The sequence below is a fragment of the Rhinolophus sinicus genome, chromosome 9 (assembly GCF_057876585.1).
Source record: "Rhinolophus sinicus isolate RSI-liver-muscle chromosome 9, RSI-T2T, whole genome shotgun sequence".
NCBI classification, from domain to species: Eukaryota; Metazoa; Chordata; class Mammalia; order Chiroptera; family Rhinolophidae; genus Rhinolophus; species Rhinolophus sinicus.
Window position 1 is genome coordinate 35,218,905 of NC_142509.1, and position 22,602 is coordinate 35,241,506.

A 22,602-nucleotide genomic window follows, 5' to 3' on the forward strand; every position below is an offset into this window, starting at 1 on the left:
AGAAGTACAAGTGACAACCTGGACTTCAAATTGGCATGTGAAGTGCGGGCAGTCTTGTGGGCGTGAGCCCTTAACCTGTGGGATCTAATGCTATTTCCAGGTAGTGTCAGAACTGAGTTAAATTTGTAGGACACCCAGTTGGGGTCCAATGAGGAGAATTAGGGTTGCTTGGTGGTGTTGGAAAATACTCCAGTCTGAAATGCATTTTCACATTTCTCTAGCTGTTTGATGTTATATTATGACATACACTTGGCAACTTGAAATAGTGTTCTAAAATTTTTTCCCCTTTATCCGCCTCCCCACCCCCCCACTCCGGTTCAAGCCATTGTTTCTCAGTCTAGTTGTGTAGGACCCAGCTCCCTGGCCCACGCTGGTATTATGAGCCTTGCGCTCCCCCCCCCCCCCCCCCCGCTGAGGCAGTTGGTCACCGGTCATTGGTTGGCTGCTCACAGCAGCTCACAGCAGCTCACAGTTCCAAGAAATTGTAAACACTGTCTCGGGTACTGTTGTTGTTGCAGTTAACAATATTAACCCTCGAGATATCCAAATAAATTAATCACTCCAGTTTTCTATCCCTTCTGTCAATGGTCCATGAATTCATTTGTGCACCCATATATACTGAGAGCGAATTATGTGCTAGGTTTTGAAATGTATAAAGAATGTAGACATGGTCACTGCCCTCAGGGAACTTCCAGACTATTCAGGCAAGTTACACAGTGCGTTGCTTTTGCTGGTGGGAGGGGCTGTTGAGTGGAGGACAACTTTCTGGGGTGATGGAAATATTCTGTTTCTTGTTTTGGGTGGTGATTACATGGGTGTATGCAGTCACCAAAACACTGGACTGAACACTTAAGATCCAAGCATTTTCTTATATCTTAATTGTACCTCAGTTTTAAAGCAGCAGCAGCCACTCCCCGCCCTCCTACGCTGCCAAAAGCAGTTACAATACAGTGTGACAAGTGCTATAACAGAGTGAGTGTAGGGTATGATGTACATATACCAGGGTACCCGATCCAGCGTTGGGGGTTCAGAGAAAGCTTCCCTGCAAAACTATGCAGCAGTGGTATGTAAACGTTGATTACTGGTAACCAGGGGAAGAAGCCAATGAAGAGCTCCTACTATAGAGAAATTGCATGTGCAAAGCCCAGAGGCAGCATAAAGGGTAACCTATTTAGGGCATTGCAAGCAGTTCAGCACGGTTAGAGTGGAGGTTTAGGCCAGGTTGGTGGCAGATGGGGCTGGAGGGCTGAGCAAGGAACAGGACAGGAAAGGCACTCTGTGAGGCTATGTTAACAAGTTTGGATGTTATCATAAAGCCATTTGGAAGCCCCAGAGGAAGAGACAAGGCCGAACTCACGGTATACAAAGGCAATTTGTCTTCAGGGAAGAGAAAGGATTGGACGTGGGTAAGACTAACAGCGAGAGGCAGTTAGGAGACAGCGGCAATAAAGAGAAGATGTGGCCTGAGCGTGGGTCCTGGCTAAGGGCTTGGGGAAGTGGATGGAGTTGAGTGAAAGAAGGGGACAGAGTGCCCGGATATGGGACTGAGGGAGAAGTCAAAGCTAAGGGTGGCTCCTAGGCGTGTAGTGTGGTGCCACGTACCAAGACAAGCGCCCAGGGAATGGAGCAGGAGTGGGAGGGAGGTGGGTCATGAGCACACAGATCTTTTCCACAGGTGAAGATGTGCATGGTCTGTGGCTCAAGAGAATGATTGGCAGATCTACACGTGGAATTCATAGGGCTTGTCCAAATGTCAACAGTGTGGAAGCTGAGAAAGTCTGGTTTAAATGTTCACATTTTTTCCTACTTACTACAACATAATGATTCAATATTTGTATATGTTGCAAAATGGTCACCACAATGTCTAGTTAACATCCGTCACCATACATAGTCACAGAATTTTTTTTCTTTTGATGAGAACTTGGAAGGTTTACTCTTTTAGCAACTTTCAAATATGCAATACAGTATTATTAACTATGGTCACCATGCATCTCCATGACTTATTTTATAACTGCAGCGTGTACCTTTTGACTCCTTTCACCCATTTCATCCCCCCCGCCCCAACGACCAATGTCTTTCAGATGAAGGGATGTTATACACCCAAAACTAATACAGTGTTATAACTCACTAAAACCGGGGGTGGGGGGAGAAAAGATACAGAGAAGGCCATGTGCAGATGGAGGCAGAGACTGGAATGATGCAACTACAGCCAAGGATCACCTGGAGCCGCCAGAAAGAGGCAGGAAGGATCCTCCCCTAGAAACGTGGGAGGAAGCACAGCCCTGCTGACACCTTAATTTAGGATTTCTGGCCTCCAAAGCTGTGAGAGAACAAATTTCTGTTGTTTTAAGCCACCAAGTTTGTATTTTTTCAATATGGCAGCCCCAGGAAACCAATACACCACTGACGACATTTTTCTTTTATCATTTCCATTTGAACTCCATGAGGAGAAGGGCTGTGTCCCTTTTTTGGTGCTTGGCACATAGTGGGTACTTGATATACTCATATATCAAATGATGTATCAATACCAGTGGGAAACTGCCCTGACTCGTTTACAATAGCCATAAAGAGGTTATATGTGAATGCAGATCTAATGTACAAGAATTAACTTGTTTTGCAAGATCTGTCTCTTTATTAGAAGAATAGTAATACAGGTGAGCATAATCCTGGGCTGGGGATAGGAGCCTTGGCAGCTATTCTAACTTTCATCACTACCTCATAAGCCTCAGGCAAGAGAGATGACTTCTGTGGCTCAGTTTCCCAAGCCATGAAAGGAAAATCCTGTCCCCTTTCTGCCTACTAAGGAAGATCATGGGGGACAAGAGGCAGCCTGTAAAGTGCTCCATCTTACTTCAGAGAAATATAAAATGGGCCTACATTATTTGCTTTACTCTCTGGAAACCAGTTTAAAGTTCTGTTTCTGTTTCACTTTCGGCATCAGAATTCTTCAACCATTCAGCAAAGTATGAGATCAAAGCTGCCGGTTAATAATCATTATGTCCATTTTATAGCTGGAGAAACTCAGGGCAGAAGAGAGTGATATGTTCAAGTCAGCAAAGAATTTACCAGACTTCCAAAAAGATTCTGAATCCAAAAAAAACTGATTCTGTGGAACCAACTGCAGAGACGGCTCTCTAAAGTACAGTAAGTGCTGTTGAAACTGTTTTTACTGTAACACAAGTTAATCAGACAGCTGGGATTCAGATAAGACCTGGCTTAAGCATTCCAATGAAGAGATGCTTTTTCATTCTGTCGGTGAATACATTCTATGACCTGTCTACAACTTTGGTGTTTGCAAACTCAGGTTGAATGAAGGTAGGAGAGAATACTTTTGGTCTCTTAAGTGATGAAATTTAAGCAATGGCCACAAAGATGGATTACCTTGACTAGGTAAAATAGTTATATTTGTGAAGGTGACCATGGATAAACACAACGTAGCAAACCAGATTCAATTCTCAGATCCTTTCATTTGGCTCATAGCTAAGCAACCAGAGTCATGCATCTTAACTCAGATGGGGGGTGGGTGGAGAGTAGGTGGAAAGATGCAAGTGTTGGAGATGAGACAAGAATGGCAGAATGTAGAGAACTGTTAAAACTGGGTGATGGATACATGGGAGTCCATCACAGTATTCAATTTGCTTCATATATGTTTGAAATTTTCCAAAATAAGAAATGGCTTAGTATAGCAAGTTGCTAACCAACTTTGCAAAAGGTTCATATGGTCTTCCATAATTTATTATTGTTGAGAGAGTCCGTTGCTAGAATAAAAATAGCTAGCTTTCTACCCTCTTGTTTTATGCATAAACGTGATGTTGAAAGAAACAAGGTTATTCAGTAACTTAAAAAAATTTAGATGACACTTTTGCTGCTTCTTGAATTTGAGACAGGTTTTGAAATTACTTAATTGACTTACAGCACATTATGAATTCAATAAAAGAATGTTTTTGAGGGATTAAAAAACAAAACAAAACTCAGAGAACAGCCCCATTATGTCCTAAGCAAGTAGTTGAGCTGCAATAAATTATCCCACGTGTCTTGGTAATACTTTTTGACTCTGACATACGAAGTATTTGGCAGCTATGACTATGTTAGCAGACCACATTTTCCTGAACCACAATTGGTACAATTAGTACACAACTGAAAAATTGTTATTACATAAAGTTTGAAACAAAGAAAAAATTTTGATAACATAATGCATATCACTATTACTGAAAAGTATGTTTAACACAAAATGCTTCTCAAGCTTTACGAGGTCCCAATTTCAAGTATTTAGGGATTGTGAACTCATCTGTAGTCTATTTACTCTTTTTTCCTCAATATTATAATCCTCAGTCCTCCAGAAGAAAGAATTCACTCAAACATTTATTAGGAGCTTGCTTTATGCTAGGCACAGAATAAGACAAGTCTTCCTCAAGAACAGTTTTAAAATGGTCCCCAATACTTAAATTTCTCCCTACCTTTGTTTTGTTGGTCCATTAGATTGGTGCAAAAGTAATTGCAGTTTTTGCAATTATTTTTAACCTTTTAAACCGCAATTACTTTTGCACCAACCTAATAATTGCTTTTCTCTGGCCACTCTTTAGCTGCATTAACTCTTTTTCTGTGTTGTTCTTCAGTATCTTATCATTATTACAGCTTTATTGAAATAAAATTCATATGCCATATAATTCACTCAAATTATACAATTCAATAGTTTTTAATATATTTACAGATTTGTGCAACCAATTTTAGAACATCACCCCAAAAAGAAACTCTGTGCCTCTTAGCAGTCACCCCATTTCCTCCTAACCCTCTCAATCCTAGGCAACTGCTACTCTTTCTTTCTCTGTGGATTTACTTATACTGGACATTTCATATAAATGGAATCATACAATATGTGGCTGCTTGTGACTGGCATCTTTCACTTAGCATCATATTTTCAAGGTTCATCCACATTGTAGCGTGTGTCAGTACTTCACTCCCATTTTGGCTAAATAATATTCCATTGTATGGATATGCCACATTTTATTTGTCTATTCATCAAATAATGGACATTTGGGTTGTTTCCACTTTGTGGCTCTTATGATTATGCTGCTATGAACATGCAAGTATAGAAGTTTTTTTGTGGACATGTGTTTTCATTTCTCTTGGGTTTATACCTATAAGTGGAATTGCTGGGTCATATGGTAACTCTGTTTAACATTTTGAGGAACTGCCAGACTTTTCCAAAGTAGCTGCACCATTTTACAGTCTCACCAGCAATGTATTAAGGTTCCAATTTCTCCACATCCTCAACAATACTTATTATCTGTCTTTTTAATTTTACTGATCCTAAGGGGTATGAAGTGGCATCTCATTGTGGTTTTGATTAGCATTTCACTGATGGCTAATGATGTTGAGCTTTTTTTCATGTGTTTATTTATTAACTCTTGAGGTAGATCTGCCAGCTTCCTTTGTAATGAGAAATATGGCTTTGTATCACTTGCAATGTTTTACTGCGTTTCTTGGTGCCTAGATCATTAGAATACTTTCTCTTCCAGTGAAGCTAAGCTGCTACTCCAACATGGTGAAAGGCTTTCTTTGCATTTTTCCAAAGAAAACCCAGGACTATACTGGATATGAAGTAAAATTATGTTATCTGAGCAGTACTTGAAGCAAGAAAAAGGAGCTAAAAAATACGTATCATTTCAACCTAAGTAAGTGGTGTGGCTTTGTTTTAATCTGACACAGTATACATAAACAAATCTATTAAAAGGGATAGAACAGTCTTAGCTCCTCATGACAAGTGACTTGACATCTTTATGTCTGTTTACTCGTAAATACTTAAAACACTGGTTGAGTTAGAGGGGAGAGGAAGAAGTGTAGGAAAATCAACTGTCATCCAGTTGGGCTGAAAAAAATCGATACGTTAATTTACAACTTCAGTTTCTCTCTTTAAATAAAGTCAACTCCACGGACTCACCCGAATTCTCTCATTGTGCTAGAATTTGACTGTTTCGAACATCACTCTAAAAGAGCAGCTGGGATTTGAGAACCGTTAGTTGAAATATTTTCAATAAAACCTTGTTTTTAAAACCGCGTCCTTGCGTGCGCAGCTGCGGCGGCTCACCCTACCCTCGAGTGACGATACCTGAGGTCATTACCAAGTAGGAGAGCCTTGTAAGTCTCGGGAGGAAATCGAAGGCCCTGCTCTGACGGTTATAACAAAAGCCTTCAAACCAATCGGCGTTTCAAATTTACCACGCCCCATCCCGCCCTCACCGCCCGGGGAACTTGACCTAAAGCCAAACGTCTGCCGCAGAAATTCCTCAGGGCGCGCTGACTCCGATTTCAGCCACCCAACTAAGAAAACCGCGGGTAGAAAGCCACCCGTCACGCCCAGATCCGCTCACCTCCGCTCGTGGCCGGATGGCGTCTTCCTCCGCCCACCTGGACGCGTCGGAGGCCCCGCCCCATTTCCACCACATGATTGGCTCTGGTGACCGTCTCCCCCGAGTTTCGGCTCCGTATTGGCCGATTCGGCCGCCGCTCGGCTCTCTTCCCGAGGGCGCGCGGCGGGCGTGTCCACGCCCCTTACGTCCGGACGCTGGGTTGCCTCCAGAGGCGCCGTAATCGCTGCCCAGAAAGAAGGAGGGCGTCTGTGCGAGGATCTGCTATGGTGTTGAGTTGCCGGGCAGAGCCGACCGAGACGCGGCGGTCGCGGCCATGAAGGTGAGGGGCCGGTGGAGCAAGGCAGTCCCTCCTCGCCTCTCCTTTCCGGCCGGGGCGCCCGAATTGCCTTCTTTTCGCCTCAGCGATTACCCCGCCGGCACCTCTCTAGAGAGCTCCGCTAAGGGGCGTCCCCGGCCGGCATCTGGGTCCCTGACCGGCCCAGGGCGGAAATCCTGGGCTCCTGGACTTCTCCAACTCCCACATTGCTTCCCATCAGCGAGCCCGAGGAGGGGGAAGAGGCCGGGCATCCCCCGCGCTCACGCCGGGGGCCCCCTCTCTGATCTGGGCCCTGTCCGAGTCCCCAGGGGCCTGAGGCAGACCCACTCGTGCTCGCCTCAGTCCTCCGTGCCGTTGCCCACAGCGTGCCCTCTCCCGCCCCGAGTCCTTGAACTAACCCAAATGTCGGGATCGACACCGGACTGTCGCAGGACGAAACTGCAGGACGGAGGGAAAAGGAGTGGTGCGGGGAGTCGTGAGGCTGGGGCCGGGCTAACATGTTAGAAAGGCTTCGGGGATCCCACTCTGAAGGATTTCTTCGTAGGCTTAACACTGGGGCCGTGACCTAGAGCGCTAGCAAACTGCCTGTGCCTCCATCGTCACTAGGTACGCAGCAAGTAATTTGACAGCTTGAGATCGTCAAGGTGGGTGTGAGAGCGTGGGAGCATCACTGAGTGAGAAGTTTAAGGGAAGGGGAGAGAGTCTGGCCTACTTTTTGGGAACTGAGAATTCTAAAGAGCGCTGTGTACAACAATAATCAATTCAGGTATTGATTCCACTTGCCGAACTCCAAGTGGGATGAGTCGTAAGGTGATGCTCTTTCAGACGCGGACGATTTCATTAATTTCAATGAAGAGGTGCGCTTGATGTCGGTAAGAAAAAGAATGGGTTGCTAGCTTAAAACTCTCATCTTCACAAAGTCCCAAAGATTTCCTGTGGGAGATCCATAAGGGAGTGTCAAGTGGCTAGAGAAATTCAGCAAATATTTTGTTGAACTTTCTTCTTCTGTGTTAGCTCAGCATGAGATGTAAGTTCGAGTAATTCACAACACAGCCCCACCCTTTAAGAGTGTGCCAATCAAAAGAAAAGAGAGATTCTCAAGTAACCACATTATGAGAGTGAAAAAATGTGAAACCCTCAGGAGCAAAAAGATATTTCTGGCTGCAGAAAGCAAGGAAGCTTTTTCGAATAGGTACTTTTGACCTATGTATCGTTCAAGTATGAGGCTATCATAGGAGCTTATTTTTAAATAGTTATATTTCAACTTAGAATAACTATTAAAATGTCTAAAACTAGCTTTTTGTCCTGAAATCCATCATCTTACTGTGTTAAGATCCAAAAACAAAGTAGAGATCTTTATGTATACTGCCTCAAAGAATGTTATCTTTAGTAGTATTAAATTTGTGGTCCATTAAGGAACTAAATGTAGATAGAATTAGGGACAGGTCCACTGTTGAATTTTTTAATCAAGTTCTTTAAAAACAAGTGTTTTTGAAATTAGGTGGAAGATACTGCTTTCTGAGTTGAAATTTTATAAACAGTTTGGTGGCAGCTGAAAATGTGGAAAAGATGTATATTTTATGAAGTAAAATGCAGACCTAAAGAGACATCAATCTGAGCGGGATGAAATTATGAAGATACTGCTTTTTGTTTGTTTTTGTGAAAACTGGATTTACAAAATTTAAGATTTGGGTTATTGTTTATTTAACTGTTTTATAGTGAAATTGTTTAAGTGTGGGGTATGCTCATCTGTAGATTTCTGTGCATGGTCAGTGATTTCCTGATGGCACGGAATTCTAACATGTGAATGTTCATCTAAGCAAGTACTTCTTTCAGTGGAATTTAAATTACCCTAAAAGCTAAGCATCAGATAAGCACATCACTCAAACCCAGGAGCAGGCTGATTTTAGTATACGTGTGGGATGGGTATTTACTTTCTTCTTTAATTTGTTCGTTTAGAAACTGATGTTTTGAAATTGGTTTTATGTCTGAAGACTCAGTAACTGTTTAACCTTAGAGTAGCATCTAATTAACTCCTGTAATGGAGTTTTTAAAAATCAAAACTGATATCCTATGTTAATTTTATTTAATCCTGCTTGTTTTTCCATAGTTATGTTGATCTTACCCTTCCTTAATTGTACTAATCATGTTTATTCTTCCAAGCTCAAAATGAGATATCAAGGAGAAAATAATCTGTTGACTGTAATTTCCTTTTTTTTTTTCTCTGAAAGGTGGGGGAGTGGTGCTAAGGATCAAGTATACTGTTTAGAAAAAGAAAACAAAACCCAAACATGAGGAAGGTATGATCTCCAGCACACATTGTAAAACTATCAATTTGACCAAATGTCTTGCCTGAAAATATTACAATAATATCAGCATCTGTTTTTGCAACCTGCTTAATATCCAAATGGAATGAAGAAAGAATTTAAGATGTAGGTAGAATTTCCTCCTTTGTGGTATATGGTCTGATATTTGGTCATTAATATAGCAGAGTTCCTTCCATATTGAAGCAGTGGTTTCAATAAGAAATCCTTTCACATTTTAAGGAGCATATGTTTTTCTGGTGGCCCTAAATGGGGTAAAGATTTTTGCTTATTATCACAACTGTTTCTTCTGTTTTAAGTTCTGAAGGAAAGTTTAACCTAATTGAAATTTAAACGAAAACTTACTGTTTTATATTACTGGTTTTAAGATTTGAAACATCTTTTCATATTGTTTAGCACAAGAACATTGAGTTTTACCAAACTAAAGGGTCTTTGGAGTTTAAAACAAAGCCTCCAGTGGTTGAATTATCTAAGGAAACTTTCATTAGCGGAAGCACTGAATCTCTGCCTGGTCCTTGTAGCTTCTTACAACATCCAAGAAAATTAATGTTCTTGAATTTGAAACTTAAGGTTTATCCTTAAAATAACTGTGAAATATATTACTATATTTAAGTTAGAGTTGTGGCAAGCAACTCTTAGGAGGTAACATGATCACTGCTGCTTACCTAGTTTAATCAAAAGCAGATGATTTAGAACTGCGATCATTTAGTTTTCTGCTTTTTCAAACCCATCCACTCTCTCTATGGCTGTTATTTAATCTTCATGGAAACCACCATAGCTTTTCTTACTCCTTCATTCTAGTTTTCCTGATTAGTACTACATTTGGTGTAATCACTAGAAGGGATCACATCCTGATGTAGTTTAGAATTGGATTCAAAATTTGTAGTAAACTTTGTGTAGGTTCTTTAAATTGACCATTTGGGAAGTATTCCCCCCCCCCCCCCCAACACACACACAGGGATTCTAAAAGCATATTAGATCATACACAAACACATACAATCAAAGACAGCTGAACCTTGAGGCCATTTGAAAACTGGCACTCTGCCAGAAAGGAGAATGGGCCGCTGCTCTTACAAAGAAACAACACATTTCCTCTTGCTTTGTTGACTGAAATGATCCAGAATGAGCTTATATCTTGTGAATCGGACTGAGGAACCTGAGAGACTGCTTATAAATTGGTAGTCTATTATTGTTGCAGAAATATGTGTCACAGCGCTGGAAACTGTCAGTTCCATTCTCAGGAAAATTTTTAGGTTTGTGGGTAACACTCCACTCCTTTCCTTCATATTTCTACAGAGGGCACAGAATTTCTAATTCATTCTCTAGGAAGGAACAATGTAGGAGGAACTTTCAGCCTTTCTGTTACCAGAGAAAAAAAAGAAACTTTTATGTTGGTGAGCGTTAGCAAAGGAGCTAAACATGCTTTGGCTCAGCACTTTCTGGGGCCATCTCAGATCTGTCTTCCTAAGGGGGGTGGCAGTCTGGATGGTAAGCTGCTGTTGGTCAGCTGTGGCAGTGCCTGGGTGTCATATTATATCAAGACCAGTTCGCTGCAGAGCTAAAGTCTGTCTTATTTATTAATTCCAAATTGGGAGTGAAAGAAAGGTGTAATTAGCCCTCAAAAATCTTAGTGCACTGGCTTTGGAAAAAGACGCAAGGACTGGCATTGATTGGGTAGCAGAGTAACATGAGGAGATCTAGGTGTCTGTCCAGATAGGAGGCTTTAGAATTTAATTTCTTACTATGGATCATGTAAGTTTTTAATTGGTTCTTAACTGATAATAAGCCAGGCAGGCCATGGTCTATCCCATGGCTACTAATCTATTCAGGAGCAATTTTGGCTGAAAGGTGTATGTAGGAAAGAGATTAGATTATGAAGGAAAAGTCATTTTCAGTAATTATTGGCTAGAAAATAAACTGCAAACACAGCTAAATTCCTTCAGCGAGGAGTTTTGTGACAGGCATAGGTAGATACTTGCCTTTTTCAGTTATTCTCTTGTTTTGAGCTGCATTCTTGGTTAAGGGAGGAAATGTATTCATCTTTACAGATTGCTGTTTTCTAACCTCTTAGATTCATGTGGTTTAGCCTGTAGAGTCCTGCTTTCAACCGTGGTCCCAAGTAGGACTTAGAATTGTTAGTCACATAAGCCCAGATCACAGTTTTAGTTTTCAGCAATCCAGACTTTGGCTTCATTCATGGAAAGGTAAGTAAAGGATGGATGGTGACCCCTGTGTAAGGAATACACCTCTTTGGAATTGAGGCAGAGCAACAACTCAGTGAATTCAGTGCAAATTCAAAAAGCCAAAGGTCTGTGCCTTGCACGCTGTCTGTCTAGGAATTGGGTTTGCTCAGAAAATCTAGGAGGAAGTCGAGTATGGGAAAAATCTGCTTCAATCTTACTACCAAAAGGTGAGCAGAGAGTGAATAAAATAAAAATAAGGGGATTCAGGCTGATTGAACTGGCAGAAGGTATTAGAGGTTAGTGAAGACAGAAATAGAAAGAACATGAACTTGGGTCTTAAAGCTTTTAAAGGGAGGGTGCAAAAGGGGGAGACTTTGGTTATTACCTGACCAGATACAGTAATTGGGCTCCAAGGAAATATGACAGAGGCAGAGTCAAGAGCTCAGTCTGTTTTTGACAGACCCCGTAATCACTGTCTTTTTTCCAATGTTGGACATTGCACACAAGAAAACATGTAGAAGAATAAGTTAGAAAATAAAAAGTTTGGGCCAAAAAAGCAAAGCGCAAATAAAATGAAGGCACCAAATTCCAGCAAAAGTTCCATGCTGGTATGTGGTAAAAACAAATGAACAAATTTAAGAATCAGATTAAGTTGTGAACACTCAGCTGAGCTTTTTAAAGGTTTAGGAGAAACTATAGAGGGAAAGGAAGCACCAAAGGCATGTTTCACTACTTGGCGGGGGGGGGGGGGGGGGAATGTAGACAGGTCATGAGCACATGGCCCCAAAGTGTTGGTCTTAGAACCCTAGAGGCACAGGCTTCAGAGGTAACCACAACCCCTTCCATGCAGGAATCTGCTGAGTGGTTCTCCAGCTGAAGTAGGCAGGAAGAAGAAATCCCCTAGACTGAGCAGTTACTAATCTTTTAACCTCAGGTATACATTTGAATCACATGGGGAATTTTGAAAAAATTCTGATGCCCAAGCTGTACCCCAGACCAGTTAAGGCAGAATCTTTGGGGCTGGGACCCAGGCATCAGTGTTTTTTATGGCTCCCTGGTGAGTTCAGCCACTGTCTTAAGGGTGGCCTCCCAGGAGTAGGCACTGCCTTAGCAAGAGGCAGTGACAGCAGCCACTGTGGTACGGGACTCTAACTGTTCGGAAGAAGTTAAGGTCGAATCACTAAAGAGATCACCTTCGTTTCAGCACTTGAGTGCTAGAAAACGAAGATTGAAGGGGAAATGGAAATTAAGTTTTTAAAATATGCTTAACGGGAAAGAAAGGTACTTTAAATAAAACTAGTGACTGGGGCTTCCACGGTTTCAAATTGCTGACCTTTCAAGAAGGCTGGAGTGTTGCAAATGCTATTGTCAGAGGATAACAATATAGGTAGGATAGGTAGGTTTAATCTTCAGGATGATGCTAAGAGTATTTTCTTATTGGGAGGTTATTCTCTTATTGGGAGATTTTGTCCAAATTTAAGTTCACAGATCTAATGAGGCTGAAACCTAGATTTTTCAGTGTTTCTTCTTTCCCTCTGCTATGGTCGGTTGAGTTGTACCAAATATTAGGTTATAGAAACATACTTTTGCCTGCGACAACACTGAGGGTTGGCTTGGGCTCTGTTCTTTTTATTTTTTTAAGAGGTGGCCAAAAGAAGATAGAATTGTTCTTTTCATTATTTTCCCTTCTAGGGAATGAAGAAGAAATTCCCTGCCCTTTATAGAAACAGGAATGGGACAAAATTGTACCCTCCAATATTGATGTCTACACAGAGCTTCCACCTGTTTTCCCAGAATAAATCCTACCGTTTCCTTCACCAGAGCTGTGAATATTTTCAGCCTAGAATTTAATGATCATACTCATTAGCAGGTTTGAAAAGTTGTATCCTTCCTTAACTCTCATTTTAAGACCGATTTCTGATAGAAATGTGTGACAGTGCTGCTTTTAGAAGGGACTGTCATTGAGATTTTTAGCCTGCTAGGTGAGAATCGTTTATTACTTTATTAGTCTTTCTTAATAAGACAATTTGAACTTTCTAGGTAGCATGAAATTTTTAAATAATATTACATTGCCTTTAAAGAGGCAATGAAAGAAACCTTTTACACAGCTACCGTGTTTCCCCAAAAATAAGACCTAGCCAGACAATCAGCTCTAATGCGTCTTTTGGAGCAAAAATGAATGTAAGACCAGGTATTATATTATAGTAAAATAAGACGGGGTATTATATTATATCATATCATAAGACCCAGTTTTATAGTAAAATAAGACCTGGTCTTATATTAATTTTTGCTCCCAAGGACGCATTAGAGCTGATGGTCCGGCTAGGTCTTATTTTCGGGGAAACACGGTATATACTTACCAGTAGTGATGGTTGAACTAGATACTGTGGAAGAAAGCAATTCCGTCCACAAGGAACTTGCACTGGAGCTGAGGAGACAACATCTCCCAGGAATCAGAAGGGGGATAAAAGCTAACACAGCTGTTTAACTGTTTAGTAGCTAAGTCAGCAGGAAGCTGAAGCTTCTCAAAAACTACTTTTAACTCCTGGAATGAAGAAAAGATAATCTCAGTGGTGTGTTCTACAGTTGATGTATAATACCCCAAAAAATGTTACATGCAAATTGAATTTTTTAAAACATTTTCAGTTGTTTTTAAGAGCTCATTGTTCAAAGCACTATAGATGAATCCTTTGGTAAAAGAACACTCACTTGAAATGAACTGTTAGTAAATCTGGATTTTCATCCTTTTATGTTTACACAAACCATGGCACTAGAGTGAGGTATATTTTTACTTAAAGACATGAACTATTAACTATAATTTAAGCTTACCTTTTTTTTTTTTTTATTAAATTTATTGGGGTGACAATTGTTAGTAAAATTACATAGATTTCAGGTGTACAATTCTGTATTACATCATCTATAAATCCCATTGTGTGTTCATCACCCAGAGTCAGTTCTCCTTCCATCACCATATATTCGATCTCCCTTACCCTCATCTCCCACCCCCCACCCCCCACCCCCCTTACCCTCTGGCAACCACTAAACTATTATCTGTGTCTATAAGTTTCTGTTTCTCATTTGTTTGTCTTGTTCTTTTGTTGTTTTTGGTTTATAAGCTTACTTTTAAAGGCTTTGCTATTTCTTGAGAATTATAGGGTATGAAGCTACATAAGTCAGTGACCCTGATACTTAAAACTGTTTGAACTTCATATTGTGGTTTCTTGCTGCTTTACCTTCTCCTTTCCCTAAATTTAATATAGCATATTACTCTGGGTAGTAGCAAGAATAGCATGATCCTTCTATAGCATTCCAAATAGCCTTTTAAGGTTGTTAAACAACTGTTTTTTTAAAGAGCTTGTTGGACAAACAGTAAGTGTTTGACAGAGTTAGTTAAATGAACTATGCCACTGTCATGAGCTGCCGTCATAACTAAGAGCTCACCTCCCCGGACTTTCGTTACCTGTCAACATTATCTAGAGTTTAGAATATGCTTAAGAATTAGGACAACGGGCAAAAGCCCACTGGTTCTGAATACTACAGCTTTTCTAATTTAAGTATGGGAAAATACCTTGAGCCCTCACTAAAACTATATTTATATTTAATATAAATAAAAAGTGAGAAAGGTTGCTAGCGGTAGGTATAGTGATAGCAGTGGTGGTTCACAGAAAGAGAGGAGAGAAAACGAAAGGCAATACAGTAGTTTCAGGCCAGTCAGTGGAGTGGCAAATGGCCTGTCCACTTTGGGAAGTCATGGTTATCAAGTCATCAAAAATTGTGTTCAGTATTTTCAGTTTGAAGAGATAGGATACCTGCTTTCTAAAAGTATTTTGCTTAATGTCAAATTAATATATTCTTTATAAAATTGGAAAGGAGAGAAAATCCAAGAAAGTAAATTATACAAGATACATTAAAACCTAGAGAGAGCTTCAGTTGGCATTTTGATGTTTTCCCAGTCATTCTGTAACAGTAAAACATTTTAATATAAGCCGTAGTTTATTATGCCCAGCTACAAATGAGAGAACAGAAGTTTAATGAAATTAAGTAATTTGTATTTATATTATTTCTGCTGAGCAATAGCTGGGAAAGTCTGCCTTGTCCTGTAGAACTGCTTTCTAGTGTGGTGGTCACCACTCTAACGTTAGATAGAACACGGGGTGCTCGGGTCAATTTGAATTTCAGATAAACAAACAATTTTGGGGGTTAGCACATCCCAAATACTGCACATGTATTTCTATCCAGTCATTGTTTTTTCTGCGTGTGCACTTGTCTCTATGAATGTGTTTTTTTGTTTAATAAAATTTGATTCATCCTGTATCCATTCCTTTCATTTAACAATATATCATAAGTATCCCCAATGCCAAATATTCTTTGCAAATACTAGAAAGTTTTCTCTTTCCAAATAGCTTAAAATTTTGATGCTTAAAAGAAAAATCTCGAAGTTATTTAGGGCAAACATCTCTCTCCAGAATGGCATTCCCTGAGGATCCCAGAGAGCCCAGGTTCCACTTGCTTTAAACTGGTCCCTCCTTGTGTTCTTTCCAGGCAGGCGCTACGTCCATGTGGGCTTCGTGCTGTGGGCTGCTGAATGAAGTCATGGGCACCGGAGCGGTCAGGGGCCAGCAGTCAGCGTTTGCCGGAGGCACCGGTCCATTTCGATTTACACCAAACTCTGATTTTTCCACTTACCCACCAGCACCTGCAGAAGGGCCTAATATAGTTTGCAAAGCCTGTGGACTGTCATTTTCAGTCTTTAGAAAGAAGGTGAGTTGGATGAAATGTTATATGCAAAAGACATAGTTACCCAAATTCTTGATTGTATGTAATTTTGAATACTAATGAATCTTCATTTCTTTTTATAAAAATAGCAAAAAGTTAGTCCTGTTAACCATTTCCTATTTAGAAAAGTCCTCAGTTGAAGGGACTGTACTACTGTTCAGGTTTTCTGACTAGATATTGTTATTTGTAATGTTGCTTAGGCATCCTTTCTCCTGAACTCTGACCTGTTTGTACACTTTGATTCTTCTTGATGATGCTTATGTTCTGAAGCAAGAGATTTAATTAGTCTGCAGTTTTGTTCAGAAATGATTTACTGTAACTCTGATCTCTAGTTTTAAAAAATGTGTCTCTGAGTTGCTGCCTGGCCCGCAGGAAAAAAAAAAAATGTGTCTATCCATATTCTTAACTCGACTGAAGAAATGAATGGAAGTATTAAGATTACTGTTTAGAAATTCAACATAAAACACTTGGGTTAACAGTTATTTTCTCTAGGACAGAAAGTCACTCTTTGTGAGAACCGTCCTATTGCTAGGCCCTCTCGCAGTCTTTGATTGTCAATTCAGTCCTTTGAAATACTTAAGGAACAAGGTGTTGGCTGGTGGGAACAATGCACCAGGCAGAAACGACCACATCTCAGTGTCTTTAAGTTTCGCTTTGTGATTAAGGCCGTGTAGGGTACATATATTAGTGGGGTCCTCTTTTGCTTGGATTGACCTTGAGAGATCAGTTTCCTCTCTCCCTTCTCTTTAAATGGGGAAATTGTTCATACAGAAAAAGAGCAGGAAGAGCGTGTGGTTGTGTTTTCTCCTCCATGTGGTTCAAGTCGGCTCTGTTCTGCTAATTACATGTTTGCACCAAGGGGTGGAAAGGTTGTAATTCTTTAACACAAGAAGTGTATGTTTTTCTTAAAGGGCTGATTTGAACTTCTGTGAATCCAAACTGCCTCGGCAGGACTGTTTTGATTTTCATGCCTTTTGGAACACAGAAATGCCTGTGAGAATAGTCGTGCCACAGAGGACTTCCTAAGAACTAGAATTGAATTTAATTGAAAGAAAAAAGAAAAAAAACTAGTGCTTTCACAACTGCTAAGATCTGGCTATCATTAAATGCTTCTTTTCTGTTTCTTCAGCATGTATGTTGTGACTGCAAGAAGGATTTTTGCTCCGTTTGTTCGGTCTTACAAGAAAATCTTCGTAGATGTTCTACTTGTCACTTACTACAAGAGACGGCCTTTCAGCGCCCTCAGTTAATGCGACTGAAAGTGAAGGATCTACGGCAATATCTCCTTCTTAGAAACATACCAATTGATACCTGTCGAGAGAAAGAAGACTTGGTAGATCTAGTATTGTGCCATCATGGGCTGGGCTCTGAGGACGACCTGGACACAAGCAGTCTGAATTCCTCAAGGTCCCAGAATTCTAGCTTTTTTACACATTCATTTTTTTCAAACTATACAGCTCCCTCTGCTACCATGTCTTCGTTTCAGGGAGAACTTACGGGTAGAGACCAGACCTTAGGATCTGGAGCGCTGGCACAGGTACGACGGAGTAACTGCCTGAGGGCCGGGCATGTCTACACTCAGCCCTTTGGGGGGGGGGCCTGCAGGACTTGAGGTCTCCTTGCGGGAGCAGAGATTCCACACGCTGCTGGACCTGCACTCACAGGCTCTCCTGACGTGAGTCTCCAAGCTTAGGTGCTAGGTGGCCCCCAAGTCAACTCTCTGAAGGGACCAAAATAACTCGTTAGTCTCTTGACCTTAGTTACCTCAGTTTCCCTGTCTTATATAGTTAAATACTAACTTGAAATAATGACTGTGAAAAGTAGCTTATAAACATTTGCGGGACTATTTGTGTGTCTGTCTTCTAAAGTCATAAATTAGGTAAGTCCAAGCTAGGAGTTTTATCATTTCCAAATGAGAGCTGGTATAATTATTTGGCAAACATGAGACACCTCTGACTTTTGTGCCACTTTTGGGTTTATGACACCACTTGCGAGGTGTGGGTCTTTGGATGCCACCCGATGGTGCCTGTGAACCAGTGGGGTGGAATATTTGAAACTGGGAACTGACCTAGACCGTTGTAGAGCTATGGTCAAAATAAAATCGAAAGAGAAAGATGTAAAGGAAGGTACATAAACCAAATCAAAAGGATTTCTGTCCTTCCTAAAGAAAAGAGGACCTCTGGCTATTGAGGATTTCTAAAAACTAGAACTAGCTTTAGCCATCAGTGAGGAAGTCTAGAAAGCATTCTTTGGAATTAGGAATGAGATCTTTCCAACTGAATATCCCTGACACTTGGGCTGATCTTAGAGCTTTCGTTTCTATCTGTAGTTTAGAGGCTCCAGTTAGACCAGCTACATGCAGGTCCTTTGATAATGACTTAGTGCAATTCCATATGCTTACGGCTTGGGAATTCCACCATGGGAACCTCCTTGGGAGTTAAAGTTCTGGTTAGGTTTTATAAATTCATATACATCTAGGAATTTGGCTCTTGAGATAACTTTATGGAAGGTGAATCATGTGGGGCCAGGCTCTTTGGGAGAGGAAGCAGCCTTCCGGATCCAAAGCAGTCATGGAGTCTACCCAGTGCTGAGGTCGTTCTTGGGCTTTGCTCCTTTCCACAGGAGAAAGGTTGGCAGGAAACTGTCATTCTGGACTTACCCAGATCCATTGTGTGTATAGGTACAAAGTGAAATAGCTTCAGCAAACACAGAAGAAGAAGATGATGATGATGATGAAGATGATGATGAAGATGATGATGAAGAACACTTGGAAGAACGGGTGAGATTTCCTGTAAAATTTGGGGTCCCTGAGGTGTCAGCCTGGCAGGCGGGACACGTGCCCGTGTGCATTTTTGCTGGATTAGCACAGGATTTTCTTCTGCTTTGGATGCAGCACAACATATAAAACACTGAGGACCGACCAGAAGTCTGGGAAGAATGTCCAGGGCCAGTGACGGCTGTAGGGAGAGGGGAGCACGTTGTTTTCCTTGCTGTGGAAGGTCTTCATAAAAGTGCTCTGATTTCAGACGCCTGGCCTCTCCAAGAAGAGAGTGAGAGCTTCGCTGTCGGACCTGTCAAGCCTTGAAGATGTGGAAGGGATGAGCGTGCGCCAGCTGAAGGAAATCCTGGCTCGGAATTTTGTCAACTATTCTGGCTGTTGTGAAAAATGGGAGCTGGTGGAGAAAGTCAACCGGTTATACAGAGAGAATGAAGAAAACCAAAAGTCATGTAGGTTTATTTTTTCTTTTTCCCCCTCTGCTATCCTGCCTTAGGCTTTAGAAACTGGGCTGTTTGCTGTCACAATTAAGTCAAATATATTTCTGAGAAAATTATGTATCCTTTTATTGGGTGGACTAGTTATATGAACCTGTTTATAAATCTGTCAAGTAAGTTAGTTCATCATGTGATTTTGGCTGTGAGACCACCACTGATTGCCAAGTGAGGCAGATAATCATTTGCTCAGTCTGGGTTTTCCTGCCATAATTTGTTTGAACTGTAATGAAATTCCTTGTCTATAAAAATGCTTGTTTTCTAACTAACCCCTCAGGTATACCAATACTTCCGTTATCTCAGATGTACCTTTTAAATCCTAACAGTGGGGAAAAACTCCCTAGGGCCAAGATGTTAAGTAGTTCTTAGCATCAAGTATTACTGGGTTTCTGTGTAAGTCACAAAAAAGCTGAGGTTAAGAACTTCTGAACTATTTATTGATGAAGCGTGGAACAAATCCTCAGCTGCTAACAGGACCAAGCCACATTTATAGGCAAGAAAAAAGAATTCAGTTGTGTTCAGACTGACAAATATTGTGTTCTTATCTAGACTTAAAAAGTCTTCCCATCACCAACTTTTATCATCTTGAGTTTTTTCTTTGAAAGCTGGTTAGCTGTTGCTACAATGGTAGATAACAGGAATCTTAATCCTTGAGCCTTCAGAGGTCGTAGGCTATGGCTGGGAAATGGCATTCCGGGAGTGAGGGGAGAGCGGAAGTCAAGTTTACTCAGTAAATATAAATGCCACACTGTGTACAGTACACGCTGGTAGGCAGGGCCATTCCCAGCCTCAAGGAGTTATGGTAGAAGAGGCCACGACACGCCTCACTGCCTAAGGACCTTTCTCAGTTGCCTCACAATCTGTTGCCGGTCCAGTCGAATCTTTCCTGCTTTGACTGGCTTTAGCCACTTATGCAGAGATTCACCCCAATAGCCCCACCCAGAAGCCTAATAGTCTCTGGCTCCTTTGCTATATGCTCGGAAGTTTTAAGAGTTGGAAGGAACCTTCCATGCAGGAGACCAAAGCCCAGACGGATTATTCTCAAGAGCCTTGTAGTGTCTTCATCAGCTCATCTGTCATCTTATCCTGTGGATCCTTTCTGCCCACTCCCCAGTAGTGGTACAGACTGTGAACCAGGTTACAAGAATCTCTTGACAGGACAGTGTTTATTTCTCTTAAGTCCAGGGACTGCTACTACTGGCTTTTCAAGCTTGAATTCCTGTTCTTTTCTTTCTAACCATATTCATGATTCCCATCGATCCTTTCTATGATCTGTAGGAAGGGAACCTCAATGTCCATAGCTCTATGGCCAAATCTCAGGCTGCGATGAACTTCTCAAACTCATTCTGTACCTTGCTTATTCAGTCTGGATTTTCTCAACCTAATCTGGGCCAAAGATCCAGGATGACCCATCCCTTTTGAGTTAGACAGACTCCAGCAGTACCAGGGTAGCCAGTTTGAAACACAGATGACTTTTGAGGTACTTTCAAGGCTAGGGGATGTGAGGGGGGTGCCTACCCCCAACTGCAGGCTACTTGATGTACAGCTCTTCATAATTTCCCCATCAGTGTGAAAATACAGCTCCTCTTCCTACTGAGATGAGCCTGGAGACTGCGACTTTCCCAAAGCCACACAGGTGGGCTAGAAATTCCAATGGTGTTCTGACTCCAAGGTCCATGTTTAGGACAACGTAGGGGTTCTTCGTTTTTATTTACAGAGGCAATGTGTCTTTCTGACAAAAACCCTGAATTACATAGAAAATGAATTAAATAGCTAACATTTGTTAGGCTCTTCATACATGGCCCTAAGCTAAGCATTTCTCATTTATCCTTCACAAAACCCTATGGGGTGTAGGCATCACTACTATCGCCATTTCTAGTGAAGGAAAGACCTAGCCGGCCCATCAGCTCTAATGCGTCTTCTGGAGCAAAAGTTAATATAAGACCCGGTCTTATTTTACTATAAGACCAGGCCTAATATAATATAATACCGGGTCTTATATTATTTTTTGCTCCAGAAGACGCATTAGAGCTGATGGGCCGGCTAGGTCTTATTTTCGGGGAAACATGGTATTTCTGTGGCAGTGGGGTCATTCTGGGCCTGGCGCCGTCACTCAGCAGGTGGCTGCTGAGCCTGGGGTGGGAGCGGGGGTGTCTTGCTGCAGCGCCAGCTCTGTTGCCTTTCAGATGGTGAGCGGCTGCAGCTGCAGGACGAGGAAGACGACAGCCTGTGCCGCATCTGCATGGATGCCGTCATCGACTGCGTCCTGCTTGAGTGCGGCCACATGGTCACCTGCACCAAGTGCGGCAAGCGCATGAGCGAGTGTCCCATCTGCCGGCAGTACGTGGTGCGCGCCGTGCACGTGTTCAAGTCCTGAGGCGGGCATCCCCACCGGACACTTGCCGCAGGCTCAGTCCCAGGCAGCTCAGTGCAGAGGGACTGGAAGCTTACTGTTGAAAGCTCTTCTTAGAAGTTATTTTCACTACTACCTAGGGACAAAGATCCATCCTGCGTTACCGCAGCACTGGCCCACGCTATGCGCCGTCAGCCTGCGGCCTCGCTCGCTTTCCCAGGTTCAGCCGGGCTTCTTCACACGCCTGTGACCATTCATTGCTGGAGTCAGACTGCTTATGGCATCAGCTACTCTCCCTTGGAGGACAGTTATGCTCTTATTTCTCCTTCCTTCCGTTTTTGACTTAAACTACTCAGATGTTTGAAACTTCTATTCTCTGGGTGAGATCGCTGTCCACAAGTGACCGACATGGTACAGTGAGCAGTGGCACCTTTGAATGTCCAGTTTCATTAGTCGTGTATATTTCAAATGCTATTTGATGAATGTAAGTTTCCCCATTGTTGCTATTTCTGCATTTAAACGTAATTGGGAACAACTGACATTCTGTAGTCTACTGCCAGGGCCTTAGACTAAACATGTCCGTTTCTGTTCAGGTACAGCTTTTTATAGCAAGGGCTGCATCTAGCTGCTTTCATTAGAGAAGTGTGTGTGTTAAATTCTTTATTAATGTGTAATTGGTTTACACTGTTTTGTATAGTGAAAGTGTATTTTCAGTGCTACCGCTAGCTGATTTGAACTTTAGGAATAAAATTAGATTTTCAAAAATGCTTTTATTTACATTGTCTGGTTAGTTCCTGATTCACTTTACAGCATAAATGGGTGTCTTCGCAGAGAAGGGAGCACCTCCCCCTTTGCCGCTGACTGACTGGTAAGTTATCGCTGTTTACTGTGACCAGGTATTGTTCTAGCTTTTTCAAGGTTCTAGCCTTGAAATAGGTCTTGCCTCCCCTGGCAGATGGGGAGCCTGATCTCTGAGAAGTTAAAGAACTTACCTAAAATCTCAGTGAAA

The 22,602-nt window shown here is 41.7% G+C and overlaps 1 protein-coding gene across 7 annotated transcripts; it reads left to right on the plus strand.

The window, feature by feature from the left end:
• The first annotated feature begins 6,532 nt into the window (after positions 1 to 6,532).
• RNF34 (ring finger protein 34) lies at positions 6,533 to 22,360 on the plus strand. Of its 7 annotated transcripts, none has more exons than XM_019734097.3 (7): positions 6,548 to 6,690; positions 8,919 to 8,987; positions 15,737 to 15,955; positions 17,100 to 17,507; positions 18,651 to 18,749; positions 18,997 to 19,198; positions 21,427 to 22,360. In XM_019734097.3, the coding sequence occupies exons 2-7, from the start codon at positions 8,979 to 8,981 to the stop codon at positions 21,615 to 21,617; spliced, it is 1,128 nt and encodes a 375-aa protein (XP_019589656.3). In that variant the 5' UTR covers positions 6,548 to 6,690; positions 8,919 to 8,978; the 3' UTR covers positions 21,618 to 22,360. The 7 variants fall into 7 exon arrangements, with proteins under 7 accessions (XP_019589659.3, XP_019589656.3, XP_074177653.2 ...); XM_074321552.2 differs by lacking the exon at positions 6,548 to 6,690 and adding an exon at positions 7,237 to 7,331; XM_019734099.3 differs by lacking the exon at positions 6,548 to 6,690 and adding an exon at positions 7,237 to 7,293.
• Positions 22,361 to 22,602: the final 242 nt, after the last annotated feature.

Coding starts and splice junctions, on each gene's coding strand:
- RNF34 (XM_019734097.3), top strand. Junction 15,956..17,099: donor TTTCAGTCTTTAGAAAGAAG/GTGAGTTGGATG, acceptor CTGTTTCTTCAG/CATGTATGTTGTGACTGCAA. Junction 19,199..21,426: donor TGAAGAAAACCAAAAGTCAT/GTAGGTTTATTT, acceptor GTTGCCTTTCAG/ATGGTGAGCGGCTGCAGCTG.